The 17,907-nt window shown below is 46.5% G+C and overlaps 1 protein-coding gene across 1 annotated transcript in view; it reads right to left on the reverse strand.

Annotated features, from left to right (window-relative positions):
- Positions 1-1,494: 1,494 nt before the first annotated feature.
- Positions 1,495-17,907, reverse strand: part of si:dkey-22o22.2 (neural-cadherin) — an 83,254-nt gene continuing 66,841 nt past the window's right edge. Inside the window, 16 exon segments of the mRNA XM_029128538.3 lie at positions 1,495-9,464; positions 9,466-9,962; positions 10,108-10,265; positions 10,569-10,819; positions 10,891-11,071; positions 11,235-11,502; positions 11,583-11,749; positions 11,818-11,998; positions 12,404-12,515; positions 12,598-12,701; positions 12,765-12,892; positions 13,408-13,622; positions 13,820-14,097; positions 14,363-14,586; positions 14,775-14,959; positions 17,059-17,152. Of these exon segments, the coding sequence (XP_028984371.1) occupies positions 9,344-9,464; positions 9,466-9,962; positions 10,108-10,265; positions 10,569-10,819; positions 10,891-11,071; positions 11,235-11,502; positions 11,583-11,749; positions 11,818-11,998; positions 12,404-12,515; positions 12,598-12,701; positions 12,765-12,892; positions 13,408-13,622; positions 13,820-14,097; positions 14,363-14,586; positions 14,775-14,959; positions 17,059-17,152 (3,164 nt within the window). The 3' untranslated portion in view covers positions 1,495-9,343.

The following is a 17,907-nucleotide window of genomic DNA, read 5'->3' on the forward strand; positions in this document are numbered from 1 at the left end:
TCCATTGTCTTTTCCACAGGGCCATGCTGGACTGGCTCTCCTGCGATGTCCATCTTGTGTGCTGACACCATGGGTTTATGGTTGTATGGTGTGGCCTTTCCTGTGCGTGTAGAAATGTTGCTGGAACTGGCTATGATAAAGCTTGGGTCATTTTTCATCTTTGCTTGTTGCTGAACAAAATGTGTGAAAACGGAGAAAGGGGGAAATGGCACGTGATGAGTTTCCTTGTACTGTGTACCTACAGCTGTCCATCTTTCCTGCAAATTAAAGGGAAGTTTTTCAACAATCGGCCTGACTCCTCGAGCTGTGTCTAAGAAAGTAAGTCCTGGAAGGGCACCATCTTGCTTTGCACATTCTAACTCCAACAGTACATCACTAAGCTCTCTTAGTTTAACATTGTCCTTAAATGTGAGCCTGGGAAATTCCTCCAACTTTCTCAAGAGTGCATCTTCAATAACCTCAGGTGAGCCATAGCACTCTTCAAGGCGCTGCCAAACCATCTTGGCGCCTGCAGGAGGATTGAGGTTATGCACAGCACGGATCCTTTTAGCTTGTTCTGACGACTTGGGACCCAGCCATTTTATCAACAGGTCCAATTCCTCTCTGGCAGATAAATTTAAGTCTTTAGTCGCACTACTAAAAGAAGCTTTCCATGACCAATAATTTTCAGGTTTGTCATCAAAATGCAGGAGGCCTGTACTCACTAGTTTTTTGCGAATGAGATATTTTGCAAAGTCTTGCTGGCCTAAGGAATCAGGTAAGTTGTTGCTTGCAGAATTAACTGTATGCCTAAAAGGATTGTGGGAGCAAGGCCCAGCGTCATCAACATTGTATTTTTTTTCTACTCTTTCAGCAGGTTCTACTACAGTGTGCTGTACAGGATTGACTGAGTAGAGTAACTCCCTTTGTTGTTGAACGTATTCGCTGATACGCTGGGCTGAACTGAGAGATTCACTTTTGTTGCAGGTTTCTCTCTTAAGCTCCCCGCTTTGAATCGCTACTTCTTCGAGGGCTGTAGCTTCTGCTTCCGCTGCAGCTACTGCCTTTTGACACTGGAGAACGTGAAGATTAGCATCTAGCTCTGCTTTCTGTTTCATCACGTTAGCTTCTTTTTCTGCATATGCGAGTTGAGCTCGAGCTGCTTGTGCTTTAGCGTAGGCTCTTGCCGCTGCAGAGCTTGTTGAAGACTCCTGAGAGCGTGTTGTAGCTCTAGACGACTGTGACCTGGCGTCGAAAGGTTGTGAAGACCGCTGCAGTAGTTCTGGTTCGTCTGGGACCCCTGGTTCTGGTTCTTCACCTCCCTCGTTTTGCCGCTGCGTAGCGTAGCTTCGGTGATAGCTCCTCCCCGAGCGCAGACTCATGCTTGCGTGAGGTGGTTCCGTGTTGCTTGAACTCGCCGAGTCAATGTCTTTTTACTGTGCTGTCCTCACAACGCGTCTACCATGTGCTGCTAGACAGCCAGCTAACAAATAAACTAAGGACTCCACACAAGGCTTGCGTTTCTCGTTTGAAGTTCCCAGCTTTATGACATTGTAACTGAAACGTACAGAAATAGTTAATTAACAATTACATACGATAGCGTTGCATGCCAAAAGGTTGTACAATTTATGCTCGTTCATACTCACAAAGACATACGCAACCAAAGTTCCAGCATTGTAAAACTGCCTTAAACATTTGCATGAGCTACCGTTTGTTTCTCCTCCCCGTTAACCTAGCTTACCTCCACAAAAAGATATTTACTAAAACACGAGCAACAAGAGCGCTCACTCCAACTATTTTCCCGAGACCAATGTGCGGAGCGCTCACTCCAAATTTTTTTTTGTTTTGTTTTTTATACCTTTAACACTTCTGGCTTGAGAGCCATCATATATGGACTCTTGAGAAAAACAGTACAGCTCAAATAAATATGCATGCGGATGTCACAAAAAATTAACTTGTGGCGTATATATTTAATGCCGTGTGAATTAATACAGCCTCCTCATCTACAGGATTGTCTAGAAATGGACGTGCCATTTTAAAATCTGTGCGAAGGAAACAGGTGCAATCTATGAATGTACTAAAAGAATAAATGAGGTTGGCCTATTTAAACACTGTTCACTTTAAAAAGGGGCGGAGATTGAAGGAAACTTTGGGTTTCCTGAACAAAACCTCCTCCCAACCAGGTTAGGTTCACAGAGTTTGCCATAAAAAAAAAGAAATTAACCCTTAATAGTCCCACAGTGGGGAAATTCATTCTCTGCATTTGACCCATCCCCCTAGGGGGAGCAGTGAGCTGCCACATAAGCGCCGCTCGGGGAGTTAGCGCGAAGTGTCTTGCTCAGGGACACACCTGATGCCGAGGCGGGGGATCGAACCGCAGACCTTTTGCCTTCCGAAGTCGACACGCTACCAACTGAGCTACAGTCACATTTAACTAAATGACACATGTTTTCTCACATTTAGTTAAATGTGCAAAAGTCTAAATGTAAATGTTAAATATAAATGTAAATGTTAAATATAAATGTAAATGTTAAATGTTAAATCTAAATGTTAAATGTTAAATGTTAAATATAAATGTTAAATGTTAAATGTTAAATGTTAAATATAAATGTTAAATGTTAAATGTAAATGTTAAATGTTAAATGTAAATGTTAAATGTTAAATGTAAATGTTAAATGTTGGCCGAGTGTAAAACTGAATATTCATGAATGGGCATTACTCCATCCCTACCCTCAAACAGCGCTGGTCTCAGATCAGAGACGCGAACTCAAACACGTCAAACAGTACGCATAGCTCCGCCCACATCTGACTCTGGACGAAAATACTGGAGAGAAGCCTGAAGTCGAAGCCATCATGGTCGCCAGCTCCGACTCCCTCCCGTTGGGGGAGATTGAACGGGCTGTAACGGCAGGTGTGCGGGCTGAGGCTCCGCTTCAAACTGCCGTTCTGTCTTAAACACCATTAATGAGGAGTCTAGGTTTAAAAAGAATATTTCTGTGGCGCCGGTGGAGAATTAGTTGGCTAACTATACTAGCTAGCCGAAGTTACGTCCAGGCTAAAAACAAAAGTTTCCAGATCAAATAAATTAATTAAATTAACATTTACATTTAACATTTACATTTAACATTTAGCATTTAGCATTTAACATTTACATTTAACATTTAGCATTTAACATTTAACATTTACATTTACATTTAACATTTACATTTAACATTTAACATTTACATTTAGACTTTTGCACATTTAACTAAATGTGAGAAAACATGTTGTGTCATTTAGTTAAATGTGAGAAAACTAGTTATAGGTGCTCCTTTTACATTTGGCACCCCATAAGTTTCGATTACCTCTTCTTGAAACGCATTTAATTTACCCCGCTTTACGGGTTTTAGGTTACCTCCCTTCCTGAAACCGAAAACTGAGTTTTCCCCATTTCGGGGTTAACGAACTCAAAGTTTCAACAAAACGTCCTTCTTGAATGGCCCCTGGCGTCTGGCAGAGATGCATCATCTCTCTGCGCTGCCAGAAGCACAGCTGAATCTAACAGATAAACGCTCAGACATTGCTTTACATTTTTAACAAACGGTTATATTATATAAATAAGTTTTTGAATAAAGATATAATTTCTTAGTTGTTCAGCAGCTTTTTAATTTGAATCAAAGCAGACAGTTGTTAGAAAGCTACAGATTCTTCATTTAGCCAAAACTTCTTCTTTCTCTCTCTTCTCTTCTTTTCTTCATCTGCTGTTAATGGCTGTCAAAACAAGACTGTTGTCGCTTCCAAGAATATGGGGTACCGAATGTAAAAGGAGCACCTGAAACTAGTTTTCTCACATTTAGTTAAATGTGCAAAAGTCTAAATGTAAATGTTAAATCTAAATGTAAATGTTAAATGTTAAATCTAAATCTTAAATGTTAAATGTAAATGTAAATGTAAATGTAAATGTAAATGTAAATTTTAAATGTAAGTGTAAATGTAAATGTAAATGTTAAATGTTAAATGTAAATGTTAAATGTTAAATGATCGAACTGAATATTTAAGTAGACTCCACCCCCTACTATCCTAGATCAGTGACGCGGACTCAAACACGTCAAACAGTATACAGCATAGCTCCGCCCACATCTGACTCTGGATCGGTGGACGACAATACTAGAGAGAAACCTGAAGTCGAAGCCATCATGGCCGTCAGCTTCGACTCCCTCCCGTTAGGGGAGATTAAACGGGCTGTAACGGCAGGTGTGCGGGTTGAGTTAAGTAGGTTTGAATAGAATATTTCTGTGGCGCCGGTGGAGAATTAGTTAGATAACTTTACTAGCTAGCCGAAGTTATGTCCACGCTATAAACAAAAGTGTCCAGATCAGATGTGGGCGGGGTTTGAGGTGCATGTTTGAGGTGTTTGAATTCGCGTCTCTGATCTGAGACCAGCGCTGTTTGAGGGTAGGGGTGGAGTCTACTTGCACATTCATAAATATTCAGTCTTACGCTCGGCGATCATTTAGAATAGAATAGAATGCCTTTATTAGTCCCACAGCGGGGAAATTCCCATCAGCAGCCAGGTTACCCGGCGCTAGTCCGACAGTGGAAGCAATTGCAGTACAAACAATAAAAAACACACACACATACAGTGGCACACAGTACAAGTGGAAACCTTGCTGGAATTTTTTCTTGGGTTCATCAGGACAGATAGATAAGGTCGGAGAGCAGACAGTGAGACTGTAAGGTGGGGTGGCAGGGGGTGAATCTGCATCAGTGTAGTGAGGTGTTGTTTATAGACGTATGACCGAGGCCGATGAATTATTTTTTTAGGATTAGGATTTCTGCTAGCCAAGCTATCAATCAGCAGCAATGATGCTGATATTGCCTACAAAATGAAGTAGTAATATGGAATTAGTTGCTGCCAGCCACTCAGAGCTAGTACACAAGCTAGCATTAGCAACATAAGCTAACATTACTCCTGACAGTCTAAAACACACAAGCAGCAGCTCGTAACTTTACTCAACTTTCACAGCACAAGCTAAAACAGTAAACGAATGAATATATTACTGACTTTGTGCTTATTCAACCGTTCCATCCTGGCTGTTTTTCCAGATTCTTCTCGATATCCTGACGCTAGTTTCCAGCTCCTCTGTCCACCTGTAACTCAATACTGATGGTGTGTCGTCAGTAGTAGAATCCACAACTTCATCCGAACAAAATCAGCAGCGGTGAAATTCAGCACAGGGATATTTGATTGAATTCAATGTAATTTATATAGTGTCAAATCACAACAAGGCACTTATCTTAAGACACTTTACAAGGTAAGGTTTAAGACCTTAAACAATTAAAACCAACAGATACCACATACAGCAAACCTTTAATTACAATTTGGAGAGTGACAGTGGGGAGGAAGAAACCTCCAGCAGAACCAGGCTGAATGTGGGCGGCCAACTGCTTCAACCGGTTGGAGTGAGGGGAGAGAGAAAAGCAAAACAACAACAACAAACAACAACAGAGCACGGGCAGGATGGTTGGACCAGGAACTGGATACAGGCACCATGGTTGGACCAGGAACTGGACACAGGATGGTTGGACCAGAGACTGGACACAGGCAGGATGGTTGGACCAGGGACTAGACACAGGCAGGATGGTTGGACCAGAGACTGGACACAGGATGGTTGAACCAGAGACTGAACACAGGCAGGATGGTTGGATCAGGAACTGGATACAGGCACAATGGTTGGACCAGGAACTGGACACAGGATGGTTGGACCAGAGACTGGACACAGGCAGGATGGTTGGACCAGAGACTGGACACAGGCAGGATGGTTGGACCAGGGACTGGACACAGGCAAGATGGTTGGACCAGGGACTGGACACAGGCAGAATGGTTGGATCAGGGACTGGTAACAGGCAGGGTGGCTAGATTTGCAGCTGCCCATCACAGACAAACAGCTCTGATTCCGAGGATACTTGTAGGTAAGGACAGAATGGAGGAGAGAGAGAGAGATCGGGGGAGAAGCACAACTACTGGAGAGAAAAAGACAAGGCTAGTTAACATGAAACAATGATGGGAGGTTATTGGACAGAAGAGGTAGAAGGAAACAGAGGAGCTCAGTGTATAAGTCCCCCAGCAGTCTATGTCTATTGCAGTTTAACTAAGAGACGGTTCCTGTGACTAACAATCAGTGCCAGTGACCTGAACCATCTCTAACTATAACCTCTATCAAAAAGGAAGGTTTTAGGCCTGATCTTAAAGGTGGAGAATGTGTCAGCTTCTCGAACTTGAAGAGGGAGCTAGTTCCAGAGGAGAGGAGCTTGGTAGCTAAAAGCTCTGCCTCCCGTTTAACATTTAAAGACTCTAGGAACCACAAGTTGCCCAGCGCTCTGAGAAAGAAGCGTTCTGCTGGGAGCATAAGGAACTACGAGGTCTTTAAGATAAGAAGGAGCTTTATCATTGAGTACTTTGTAGGTGAGTGGGAGAATTTTAAATTACATCCTACATTTTACAGACAGCCAGTGCAGAGAAGCTAATGTAGGAGAAATGTGATCTCTCTTTCTAAGTACCATCAAATCTCTGGCTGCATAATTTTGAATTAGCTGTAGGAAATTTAAGGAGCAGTTGTCCCATAGGACATCCCATGAGTTACAGTACTCATGGGATGTTACAGTTACAGTAGTCCAGTCTAGAGGTAACAAATGCATGGATGAGTTTCTCTGCATATTCAGTTGTTCACATCGGCGTGTGGTGCAGACCACCAGCTGTCTCCTGTAAGCTGCCCCGTGGTCAGATCACCCTGCTGTTGGCTGCCTGGCCTTTCGGCTGTGACAGCTTCATCCACTGAGTACTGTAACTCCTCTGGGCTGCACTTTGGATCATACAAATAACCCTGAATATCAGACTGTTCTAACACTAGCTGTCTTCTAAATAATCCAGAGCAGGTCGTCTGGTTCAATATTAGTGCTGTACAGGTATGTGAGGAAAACAATGGCGGACAGAGCAGTATCGCTCCAACAGGCTGGCTCCACCCCCTCTCAGCCTGACCGTTGCTGGGGCAGGTACAGAGAAAACCAGGAAGCACTAGTAGTTTTTGAGCCCAAAGCAAACTACCTGCCGAGGTGTCTTACGGGAGGAATAAATAATAACTTCTCAGCATAGAAATTATGGAGCAATGGAGTGTCTCTTCATTCTTAAGTATTACCCTGTTAAATAGAAGCAATAACACTCATGTAAAAATCGATCCCTGTCTGAAAATACAACCTCTAAATTTCTCCACCAGGCGGCGACGTGGCACCACAGCAAATCCCAAGATAAAGCCATTGTGTGGATACAGCAGAGTGAGTCAAGTGGCCAAACGACTGTCTCAGTTAAAAAACTGGAGAAATTACTTAGTGCATCTTTATGAATTATTCTATAAATTGTTGGGTGGTGCGGTGGGTAGCACTGTCTCCTCACAGCTAGAAGGTCCTGGGTTCGATTCCCGGAGGCAGACGGGGTACCTTTCTGTTTGGAGTTTGCATGTTATCCCCGTGTTCGCAGACTGTAAAAACATTAGTGAGTGCTTTCAAGTCTAGAGACCCTATTTTTTCTTCTACCTACTAAAACTAATTTAATCTTTCTTCTAATTAACTGAAATAAAAGCTTGCAGGGGAAAAGCATTTTTATTAAAAGTCATATACTAAAGGAATATTTATTTACTGTTTACTAGAAAACAAGTAAACTTGTCACAGAGTCGCTGTTGCTGTTTCATTAGGATGCATAGCTTTAAGGACTGATGATTGACACATGCAAATCTTCACTATTCCTCTAAACAAAGTGATTGTACTCAATGCTTGTCTGTGACTCACTGTATAAAACTATATTCATCAGGCAGTGCGTAATCAAAAACAGCTCTGGCACCTGGAGGATGGCTTCTGTTAGCAGCTGTCACATGTCTACGAGTTGTTTCACAGCTCAACCTCTAAATGTCATCAGACAGTGCTGACAGGTCGTTGTTTCACACAATAGAAGTCTGGGTGCCTTACTAGCACTGGCTGCTGCAACCTCCCAGCTCATATCAGCCGTCTGGAAATCCTGAGGATGTGAGTGCTCTCTGCCCGAGCCTTCGGCTTCAGGTTCTGCACTCAACACTCATCCAGCCGCATAAAAAATTATCTCTCATCATATTTACATGCTGGAAATTGCAGAGATGTAAAAGCTCACCAGGCCCTGGTTCATTTAGACTAAACACTGTGGAAACAAAGCAGCTAAAGATGTTTCTTAAAAACTGACTTTTTTTTGTGTAGCAATAAAACGTTTCAGGTCTTTATGTTGCTGCTGAAAATATGAACCTGAATATTTCTTCCAACAGAAGATTTTTTACACAATCTGATGCTAATATAAAACAAACATCTGCCTCTTCTAAATGTGCTGAATGTTCACGAAGAACAAATTCAGCCCTAAGCAGAGGAAACATACGAACGTCTTTCTTCAGAAAAGCAGGCAAAACAACTAAGTGTGTGAGTGTAAGACTCCAAACTCTGTTTTGAATCCTAGGATGTCCTAGGATGTGCAAGAGAATCAGAAAAGCTTTATTGCCAGTTCCTGTTGAAAGTACTTTACAGGGCTAGGACTTTGTCTTGGTGTTGGCAGGAGGAGGAGCTGCTGCACTAAAGTCACAACTTGGATTAGAATGAGGGTGGGTCACATTTCTTTCGAACATGAGATAAAAGATCTGCAAATGAAAAGATGTTCAAACTGTTCTTTCCTCATATTAACATCATCATCTATTCTAAAGGTTCCTGCACATGCAGTAGCTGCTTAGACAGCAATGTGCTCCAGAAACACAGAGCTGTGACAGACGCCTGTGCTACATGCCAATTATGTCTAATTATGTTCGTTAGAAATACTGTTTAGGTATTCTGTTTGTCTGGGTAGGACCGCAGGTGCATGGTTCTGAGTGGTTGAGAATGGACGTAGTAAAGTGTGGGACTAAGAAACAAATTGTGCTTAGACAGGATTGGCTAAAATAGAAAAATGTAAAATAAGTATCCAGTGCACCTCTAACACACCCAGAGTATGTTAACATGAACCAGTGAGCCATTATTCTGTCACAGCGTCTGTCACAGAGCTGTGACAGACGCCTGTGCTACATGCCAATTATGTCCAATTATGTTCGTTAGAAATACTGTTTAGGTATTCTGTTTGTCTGGGTAGGACCGCAGGTGCATGGTTCTGAGTGGTTGAGAATGGACGTAGTAAAGTGTGGGACTAAGAAACAAATTGTGCTTAGACAGGATTGGCTAAAATAGAAAAATGTAAAATAAGTATCAAGTGCACCTCTAACACACCCAGAGTATGTTAACATGAACCAGTGAGCCATTATTGTAGTGGAATGCTCCAAAAATGGGATTAGCATGTGCGGGGACCTTTACACCGTCCATGTCCTAGTGCTGATGGCTCAGGTGGCTGGGGCCGATCGTACATCTTGCTCAGAGCCTGAAAGTTGGAGCCCCAGCACGACAGCCTGTCGCTCAACCCCCCCCTCATCGTCGTCTCCGTCCTCAGTTCCTTGGCCGGAGATGTTTGTGCGGGATACAGCCGACCCCAGTGAGCTGAGGCTTCCTGCACATGAGCCCGAGCCCTCAAAGCACCACACGTAGCAGGTGTCCGGTGGCAGCGCCTCACTGTCGTTGTCCGCCTCCCAGATGATCCGAGCCACGTAGCTTTTAAAGTCCACATGGGAGCGACACCCAATTGGGGCGGCACTGGCATCACTCACCTCGACGTGTCTGCCTCCCAGAGGCGTGTAGATGGCTAGGGCAAAGTCACTGCTGTAGTTGGAGGCTGGCTGCTGGTGCTGATGCAGAATGCTGAGGTAAGGCGCACCGGAGCTGCAGGAGGAGCCAGATGGGCGGGCCTCCTCCAGAGAGCCTGTGGCAGACTTGATCAACGGGGCAGTGGTGCAGGAAGAGGGCTGGGACAGACTGGAGCCCAAGGGGCGCTTCAGCTCCGTGATGTCGTAACCGTTCTGCAAAAGAACCGACAATCAGTTTGACCTCAGCCTGTTTAAACCTCCAGGAGGCGTGTGTGTGTGTGTGTGTGTGTGTGTGTGTGTGTGTGTGTGTGTGTGTGTGTGTGTGTGTGTGTGTGAGTGAGAGAACATGCGCATGAACCTGGTCCTGCTCCCCGCCGCCCTCCTCGTTGTAGTTCAGGATGTTCTCCCGGATGTCCTCCCAGCTCTGCTGTTCAGCAGGGATGTGATGAACTCCACGCTTCCTGAACTTGTTTCGGCTACCTTTCTGGTTCCACACGGTCACTGCCACCAGCACGGCTGTACACACACACACACACACACACACACACACACACACACACACAGACACAGACACAGACACACACACACACACACACACACACACACACACACACACACACACACACACACACACACACACACACACACACACACACACACACACACACACACACACAATGGTGAATTGCATGTCTGTAGGTTTTTGGATAATCAGTGTCTGTAGCTTCCTGATAGAAGCTAATAGTTTGGCTATTGACGCATTGTTGCATAAGCTTAGAGGACGTTGCATAACCATAATAACTGTCCTCTTTCTCTTACCAAAGAAGACGAGCAGACACATGCTGATGGCCAGGATGGAGCTGGGACTGAGGGCAGCCATGCGTTGACCTTTGACCTGCCCCACCTCGCAGCGCTGACCCCTGAAGCCTTCCTGACACCTGCACCTGTAGCTGTCAGGCGTCAATGCCTGGCAGACGCCTCCATTACGACAGGAGGAGGGCCCACAGGGCGAAGGAACACAGTGCTGCCGCCCCGACGCGTCTGTCACGGTCACCTGACCTCCAGGACACCTGCAACCACAAGATCATGGCATCAGAAGTGGTCCTGCATGTGCGGCCATAGCTGCTGCTGTGGCGCTTACCTGCACTGGTGCTTCCTCCACAGGTCCACGCAGTGCAGAGGGCTGAGGCAGGGCTGGCTGCTGCAGGCGTCACTGGAGCATCCGGGGGCCACACCTCGTCTTTCCAGCACCGTCACCAGATCCCTGCTCTGGCCGTCCAGAGGCAGGACGTGTCCATTCAGACGAATGTCCCGCAGACAGCCTGGAATACAGGAGGTCTGCCTCTAATTAGTGCCTGCTTTACATTATGATTAAAGCTGAGGCGGCATCCAACAATGTAGCTTCTCTCAAAATGCATCATACAAATCACCAGTAATAAAGCTGCCCAGAGTAGTATGAACGAACCACTTAGAACCACTTCTCACCCTGAAAGCCAGAAGTCTTGTCTCCAGAATTTGGTATGTTACCGACCATCACGGTGGCCGGATGAATCACAATCACCCTCCTGCTGCCCAGCTGAGCCTGAGCTTCCCGTGAGCCCCCTCCCTTCTCAAGCCGCAGGGTAAAGAGGTTGTCATGCCGACTGAGGCCGACCAGAAGCCACTGGCCAATATCCACCCGATGTCCCTGGAGCCTCAGAGCGTGGGCCCCGTCGCCAAGGTTGGCACGAACAGAGAGGTGGCCCTCTGTGACCTGAGACACAGGGAGGGAGACACGGCAACCATGTGCTACAGCACCAAACCCAAACATCAGCTGATGAAAGGTGAACTGACCTCCAGCACCATGTACTTGCTGGCCTCGCGCGACGCCACGGACAGCAGGACGCCTGAGGTGGCTCTGGTGCGAAGCAGCAACTGGATGTTTGTGCGTCGTGTACTGCCACCTCCTCTTAGCTGGTAACTCACAACGCTGGCAGAGCCGAAGGAGAACTCGGGGACAGCTGAGGGGAGCAGGCAGTGATCAAGCACAGGGTTTTAGAAAGTCATATGATCAATAACAAGGTCTCACCCCTGTCACACTTGTGTCCAGTGAAGCCCGGGTGGCAATCGCAGCTGAAAGAGCCCCAGTCAGCAAGACAGGAGGCACGAAGGCCGCAGGAAGGAGCCGCCGCCGTCGCACACACCCCGTCAGTCAGCTGGCACCCTGGCACGCTGGCCTCGCTCTCACCTGGAGACTGCAGGTCGTACACCTGCAGGGGGAAGAAACCATAACTGCTGCGCCTCCCTGAGCATCCTTGCTGCCTTCGCTGCCAGCACCTTTAGAGGAATTTGCAGCTTTCCTCCTCTGAATGTGACACGGAATTTGACACGCTCTACAGAGGGCAGAACCACAGCTGCTCATTTAGCTGCAGGACCAAGGTTTTTTTCGTCTGTTTTTGGACCGTAATGTGTGAAGTGAAGCCATTTCAGAATGAAGAGTAAGCAAATCAGTAATCGAATGTCAGATTGTACCCACAATACAAGGCACGCTTTGAGCTATTTCACCCTTTTTTCTTACAACATAATTCAGGTATTTGATGGCATAAATGAGAATCTACAATGAGAAGCTTTGTCCAGACTTTGACTGCTAGTGTACAACCACACGCATGTCTTACCTGACTGTCCACCACCAGGTTACGGATACATCCCGTGAAACCGTGGTAGCGGTGCAGGGAGGAGGTTAGCTTCACTCCTCCCAGCTGAAGAGGCTGGAACACATGGAGGTGCCTGAAGGCGAGGAGATCAACCTGTAAGGGACTGCAGCTGATAGATACCAATGGGTCTGAATAAAAGCTGAGCTCCTCCCCACCTGTGGCTCCCAGGCGTTTCCCCTGCAGCTCTGCAGCTGGACTCATCCACCTCCAGCTCATTCAGTGTTGCAGCCTCACACTGGTCCAGAATCAGCTGCACGGCCTGAACACACAGTGATTACAATCTGAGGGAAATTCCTCCAGGTCTGTGGTGTTTCCATCCTACCTTTCCATCGCTGAGGACATCGAGGCGATGCCAGCGTCGGTCGGTCACCGTGGATTTGGGTGGCAGCTGCAGTGTCAGCGTTCCTGAGCCGTGGTTTATGCTTAGGGCTGGGACTCCGCTCTTCAACTCTGGTAGCAACAAAAAGCTTTTAAAAGTTCATGTATTTTCATCAGACATTAGATACAGAAGTATAAAGGATAATATTAATGTATGTGAACACGTCTCAAGCTGTTGGTGTTAAGCTTGTCTTGTGTTAAGACCTCGTTAAACCTGGAATAAACCGTCATTTATCCCCATCCAAGCTGTGTTGTGCTGTGCATGTGGGTCCTCACCCGTGCTATCGTGACAAAGCTTAGTCTTAGTCAGAGTCCACGTGTGATGTGTTGATCCAATGGGCCCAACACATCCAACATTTAAATAAAGCAAAAGCACCATCTTTGATTTTGTGCTTAGAATCAATAATTACATAACGCTAACCACTGGACTGTGCAAGGCCATTGGGCGGCTAATCTGGGAGCGAACATTAGACTTCATGAAGCCGCCTGTCCTTGCGCCGCAGGCTTGACTCCCGGCCCTGGGAGATCAGCCTTTCAGAAATTCAAAGGATGTTCTAGATAAATGGATGAAAGTCAGTGACACTCACCAAGAGAGATTAGGTCTTCTCGCTCTCCAGAGGTAACAGGACTGAGTGGCCCGTTGTAGAGCAGCAGCCCGTTAGAAGCTTCTGCCAGAAACTCCAGAGAGATGTGACTCTGGAAACAAGGCCTGATGGGAGGGAACCAGGCATAGCCCTGCCCCCCGAAGCTGTGTTTGGTCTGCTGGCACTCGGGGCCATCGAACATGAGAGGACATTTACACCTAACAAACCAAGACGACCTGGTTGTTACTGCAAAGTGACTACAACTCAACCAAACAGGTACTGCACAGCAAAACAGGAGGAGAAGCCTCTTGAGCAGTAGACTGGGCAACAGCAAGTTGGACAGCTGCATAAAATGAAGCTTTTATTGTGACAGTGAACACATATGAAGGAAAAGGAAACAAGCAAAAATCTTTACTGGTATCCCAGCGGCCCATCCTGACAGGTGCCCCCATTCAGGCAGGGGTTGGCTGGGTAGGCAGAACAGGCCATGCGGATGGCCTCTCGACCCCGACAACCACACCGCGCTGTTGGTGAAGCCGCCAGTGACACCAGGGAGGTGTTAGAAGAGCTGAGCACCACCGGGGCCTGACTGAAGGTCACCTCGGTGCTGCAGCCCCCGGCTGGACTGCAGTCGGTGTGGGCACAGTCGTCCACACCCACTTGGGAGATGGATGCTGCCACCGAGGCCTCCAGCTGCAGGCACACATTTAAAAAGGTGCCAAATCAAAAGCATGATAATGTTTCAAGCAGGTAAAACAAACATAATGAAACTCAGGATAACGAGAAACCCTTGATTGGTGTTTGTGGTGTGGAAGAGATGCTGATATCTCCAGGGTTTCCTGTCTCACATTTTATGCAGTGGCTAATGATGTTATTTTGTATCACTGCGCTGTGTCCAGTCTATACATTTATGTAGATATAAGCTACACTATCTCTGGATTTCTTGCTGCCCGCTCACCTTGGCTCTGCTTGCTGCCACGTAGCCATGCAGCTTCTCCGCCTTGTAGTACAGTGAGCCGCGGGCAGTGAACCACACAATGAGCCCTTTCTCTGACTCGCCCACAGAAAAGATCTGGACGTTTTCCCGCAGCACTTGCAGAAGTTCAGCCAACGTCTGACCCAGACGGGAGAACCGGCTCCCTTCACCTCCTCTGCTGCTGAAAAACTCCTCCACAGTCACATCTGAAACAGCAGGAAGAGGACAGAGATGAAGGTAAACACCTGGACTGAATCCAGAGCGAAGGGAGACACATGTAAAGGACGCGGAGCATTTACCACCTTCACACACTGAGCTGACGCTGCACATACGAAGCAGTGAATTAGTCTGTGGTTCCCAGTAGTAACACTCTCTAACAAAGGAGGAAACTCACTGCACAGACACATAGAGGCGGCGTTCTGAAGTGCCATTTGCTTCAGATCTATAACGTCCACCTGAGCAGTGGAGACCACGTCGGGCCAGGTGGAGTCTGACACGCGCACCTGCAGGAGGTAGGAGCCGGGTGGAGCTCCCTCCTTCACACTGAGCTCCCCAGAGCTCTGGTTCAGACTGAAAAACCTGGCAGAGACAGGAAATTAATATTGATTAATCTATTAGAGTAAATGCTTGTCTTCTAGTAAGGTTAATATGAATGTGAAAATATAACACAGGTTAACCCATCAATAAACAAAGCAGAACGCAGGACAAAGCTGCCTTATCTGATGCTCATGTCCATGTTTCCATGATGTAATGAAAGAGCTACACGTGGCCTGGGTGGCTGCTACCAGCACTGGAGGGCTGTATGTTGTGGGCTGGAGCCTGTGCTGTTGCTGAGCTGCAGGGGAGGACATGTTGCTGGACTCCTTCCTTCTAGTTCTCGGTGCTGATTCTCTCTCTGGAGGCTTTTTGCCCCCCAAAATCAGGCCTTCTCCTCATCAAACCAAACAAGGCCCCCTCACCGTGCTTCACTGGGAATTTTCAATTCGACTTGTTATGAAGTTATTAATAGCCCTGCTCCCAACAAGTCGTGTGTCTCCATTTGCTCTTCTTTTTCTTTCCACCCTTTCTCCTAACAAACTTTCTCTGTCCCAGTTTTCCTCTGTCTTTTTTGTCACATCACACCTTTGTGCTTGTTTCCCCATTTAACGTACAACCTGTCACTTCCTGTGCAACTCTTTCCTCGTCTCTCTCTTTGTCATGCGTCACATGAGAGGAGGACGTTCAGACCGCTTCCAAGCTGCCATTCCGTGAATGAACACACCATAAGTTTGTTGAAGCTCAACAAACTGTGGACAGAATGGACTTTTTGATCAAAACTAGTCCAAACCAGATCCTGGACATTCAAAGCACTGATAAAAACCTTGGATGTGAGTGTGGTGCTCACAATAGTGGGGTAAGTAGAATGTTTCTGTTTAGTGTGAATCATCAGATTAGTAGAAGCTTGAAGTTCTGTAACTGTTACAAATTCCCCCTGTACGGTTCCGAACCGCCCAGGCTTTACAGGACCCTATGATAAACTCCGGTTCCGAACTGGCGTGGCTTAACAGGGAACTGGGGACAGGAGAGGAGATGCAGAGGGATGGAGGGAGGAATTAACGCCTGACCTGAGCGGGGAGCTACAGCTCTCACAGAGCTCAGAGGACGCTCATGACAGAGCTTGGACTTATGGCACTACAGCCTATGTGCACCGCTGCGATCACGTCGCACTACCTAGAAACACTCGGTTCCACTCTGAACTTGTGAGCTCACCTGGCCACATCATACTGACCAGGTCGCAGGGGAAAGGGCGAAGGGAAAGACCCCAATTGCACGACCCAACAAACAAAATAAAAGTTTAACATAAGATGATTTATTAAACACAAACAAACTCACTGCAAAGCCGGACTCAGCTCTAGTACGGAAATGCAAGAACTGAATAAAGAACACTGCTATGCAGGAAAACAATACTACTTCAATAACCCTAAAATGTTCTGTAACACTACGGGCAAAATCCTAAACATGACACATGGAACAATCACTGGAGACAACTAGGAACTAATTTACAGCACTGTCTAACACAGGCTAACTAAATACGTTCCGTTACAACAGGCAAAACCAACCTAACATTGAACATGAAAACACAAGACACTCACAAACCTTCACAGGGAACAAGACATCAAAGGAAACCAAAAAACTCCTCTTCATCAAAAACTCCTCTCTTTAGCTAAAGTAACTTCTAAGCAACGACTGGGTACACATCAACAATAGGTGAAACAAAAGGCATGACTTAAGTACTAAACAGGTGGGTCAATTAATTAGACAGGAAACAAACTCAGGTGAAGACCCACACAAAACACAGGAGCTCACCTAGCTGCGCGAAGGCTGATTGCCACAGTAACCTACTCCAACACGGGGATGGGTCAGAACTGCCATGTTCTGTGGTTGATTAAACACGTTACTTCGCCTGTACCTGAATCTTTATCTCACTCTGACGTGGCTGTCGTAAGTGCCCGTCTGACAACTCTGGGCTTTTCTATGTGGCTACTAAACAGTCGTATAAGGTCTTAAACCTTAAGCTTTGTAAAGTGCCCTGATGTTAGCTTTGTTGTGAAGTGGTGCAGTAAAAACAGATCAGTTGAATTTGGTTGAATTGAAGTGAGGTGAAGTGTAGTGAGGTGAACAACACTCCTCGAACGCACCTAGAAGCTTTGCCTTCGAAGCAATACACCTTCTCACTCCAGTCATCGAGGTCAGGGGACTCAACCCGCCCAAGCACAGTCGTTGGGAGAAAACCTGCAGAGTGGAAAATAAAACACACAGAAGCAGCAGGAATCAGTTTTGGTTCCCTATGAGCAATAAGAAGGGGCAAAGAGACAAAACAGAAGCTTCTCTGTGCAGACTTGTACAGTGTGGCCAGGGCCAGCCCTGGCCAAGTTGGCAGCCTAGGCGAGAACATGATTTTGCACCCTCTGCTCACCACCTCTCCACCCCCAGGGACTCGATCACGACTATGTGCCCCCCACCAGGCTCACAAACGTGATTTTGCGCAGGGTGGGTACAATTGTTTCGGTGCTTTAGGCAAGATTGTGATTTTGCGTCCTACTGCGCCTGAGCGGAGGCTCCACTGCCTCAGGCGCGTTTACACATGTTTTTATCTGAAGGCTTGGAGCGGCGCTCCCCCAGCAGGTGGCGCCCTAGGCGACCGCCTAGTTCACCTATGCCCAGAGCCGGTCCTGAGTGTCGCAGTGCTTCCCTCTTCCAGCAGTGGAACGCAGTGCTGTAATCTCTTTAGCCTTAAAATCAGCTGCCTTACGTCTGCTTACGCACCTATCAATCCTGGGACTTCATGCTTCATGGCGTGTTGCTGAGGTACATTATGGATTTTTATTAGTGCTTTAATTATTACAATATATAATACATAACACAAAAACCTTGGATGCTAAAGAAATGATGGGCTGCAAGCAGCTGACTGTGGCGAACACCAGCACCAAGCAGGAGGTTAAAAGAGCTGAGCTGGGACAATAAAAGACAATGAGCGTGCCCTTGAG

The sequence above is a fragment of the Betta splendens genome, chromosome 16 (genome assembly GCF_900634795.4).
Source record: "Betta splendens chromosome 16, fBetSpl5.4, whole genome shotgun sequence".
NCBI classification, from domain to species: domain Eukaryota; kingdom Metazoa; phylum Chordata; class Actinopteri; order Anabantiformes; family Osphronemidae; genus Betta; species Betta splendens.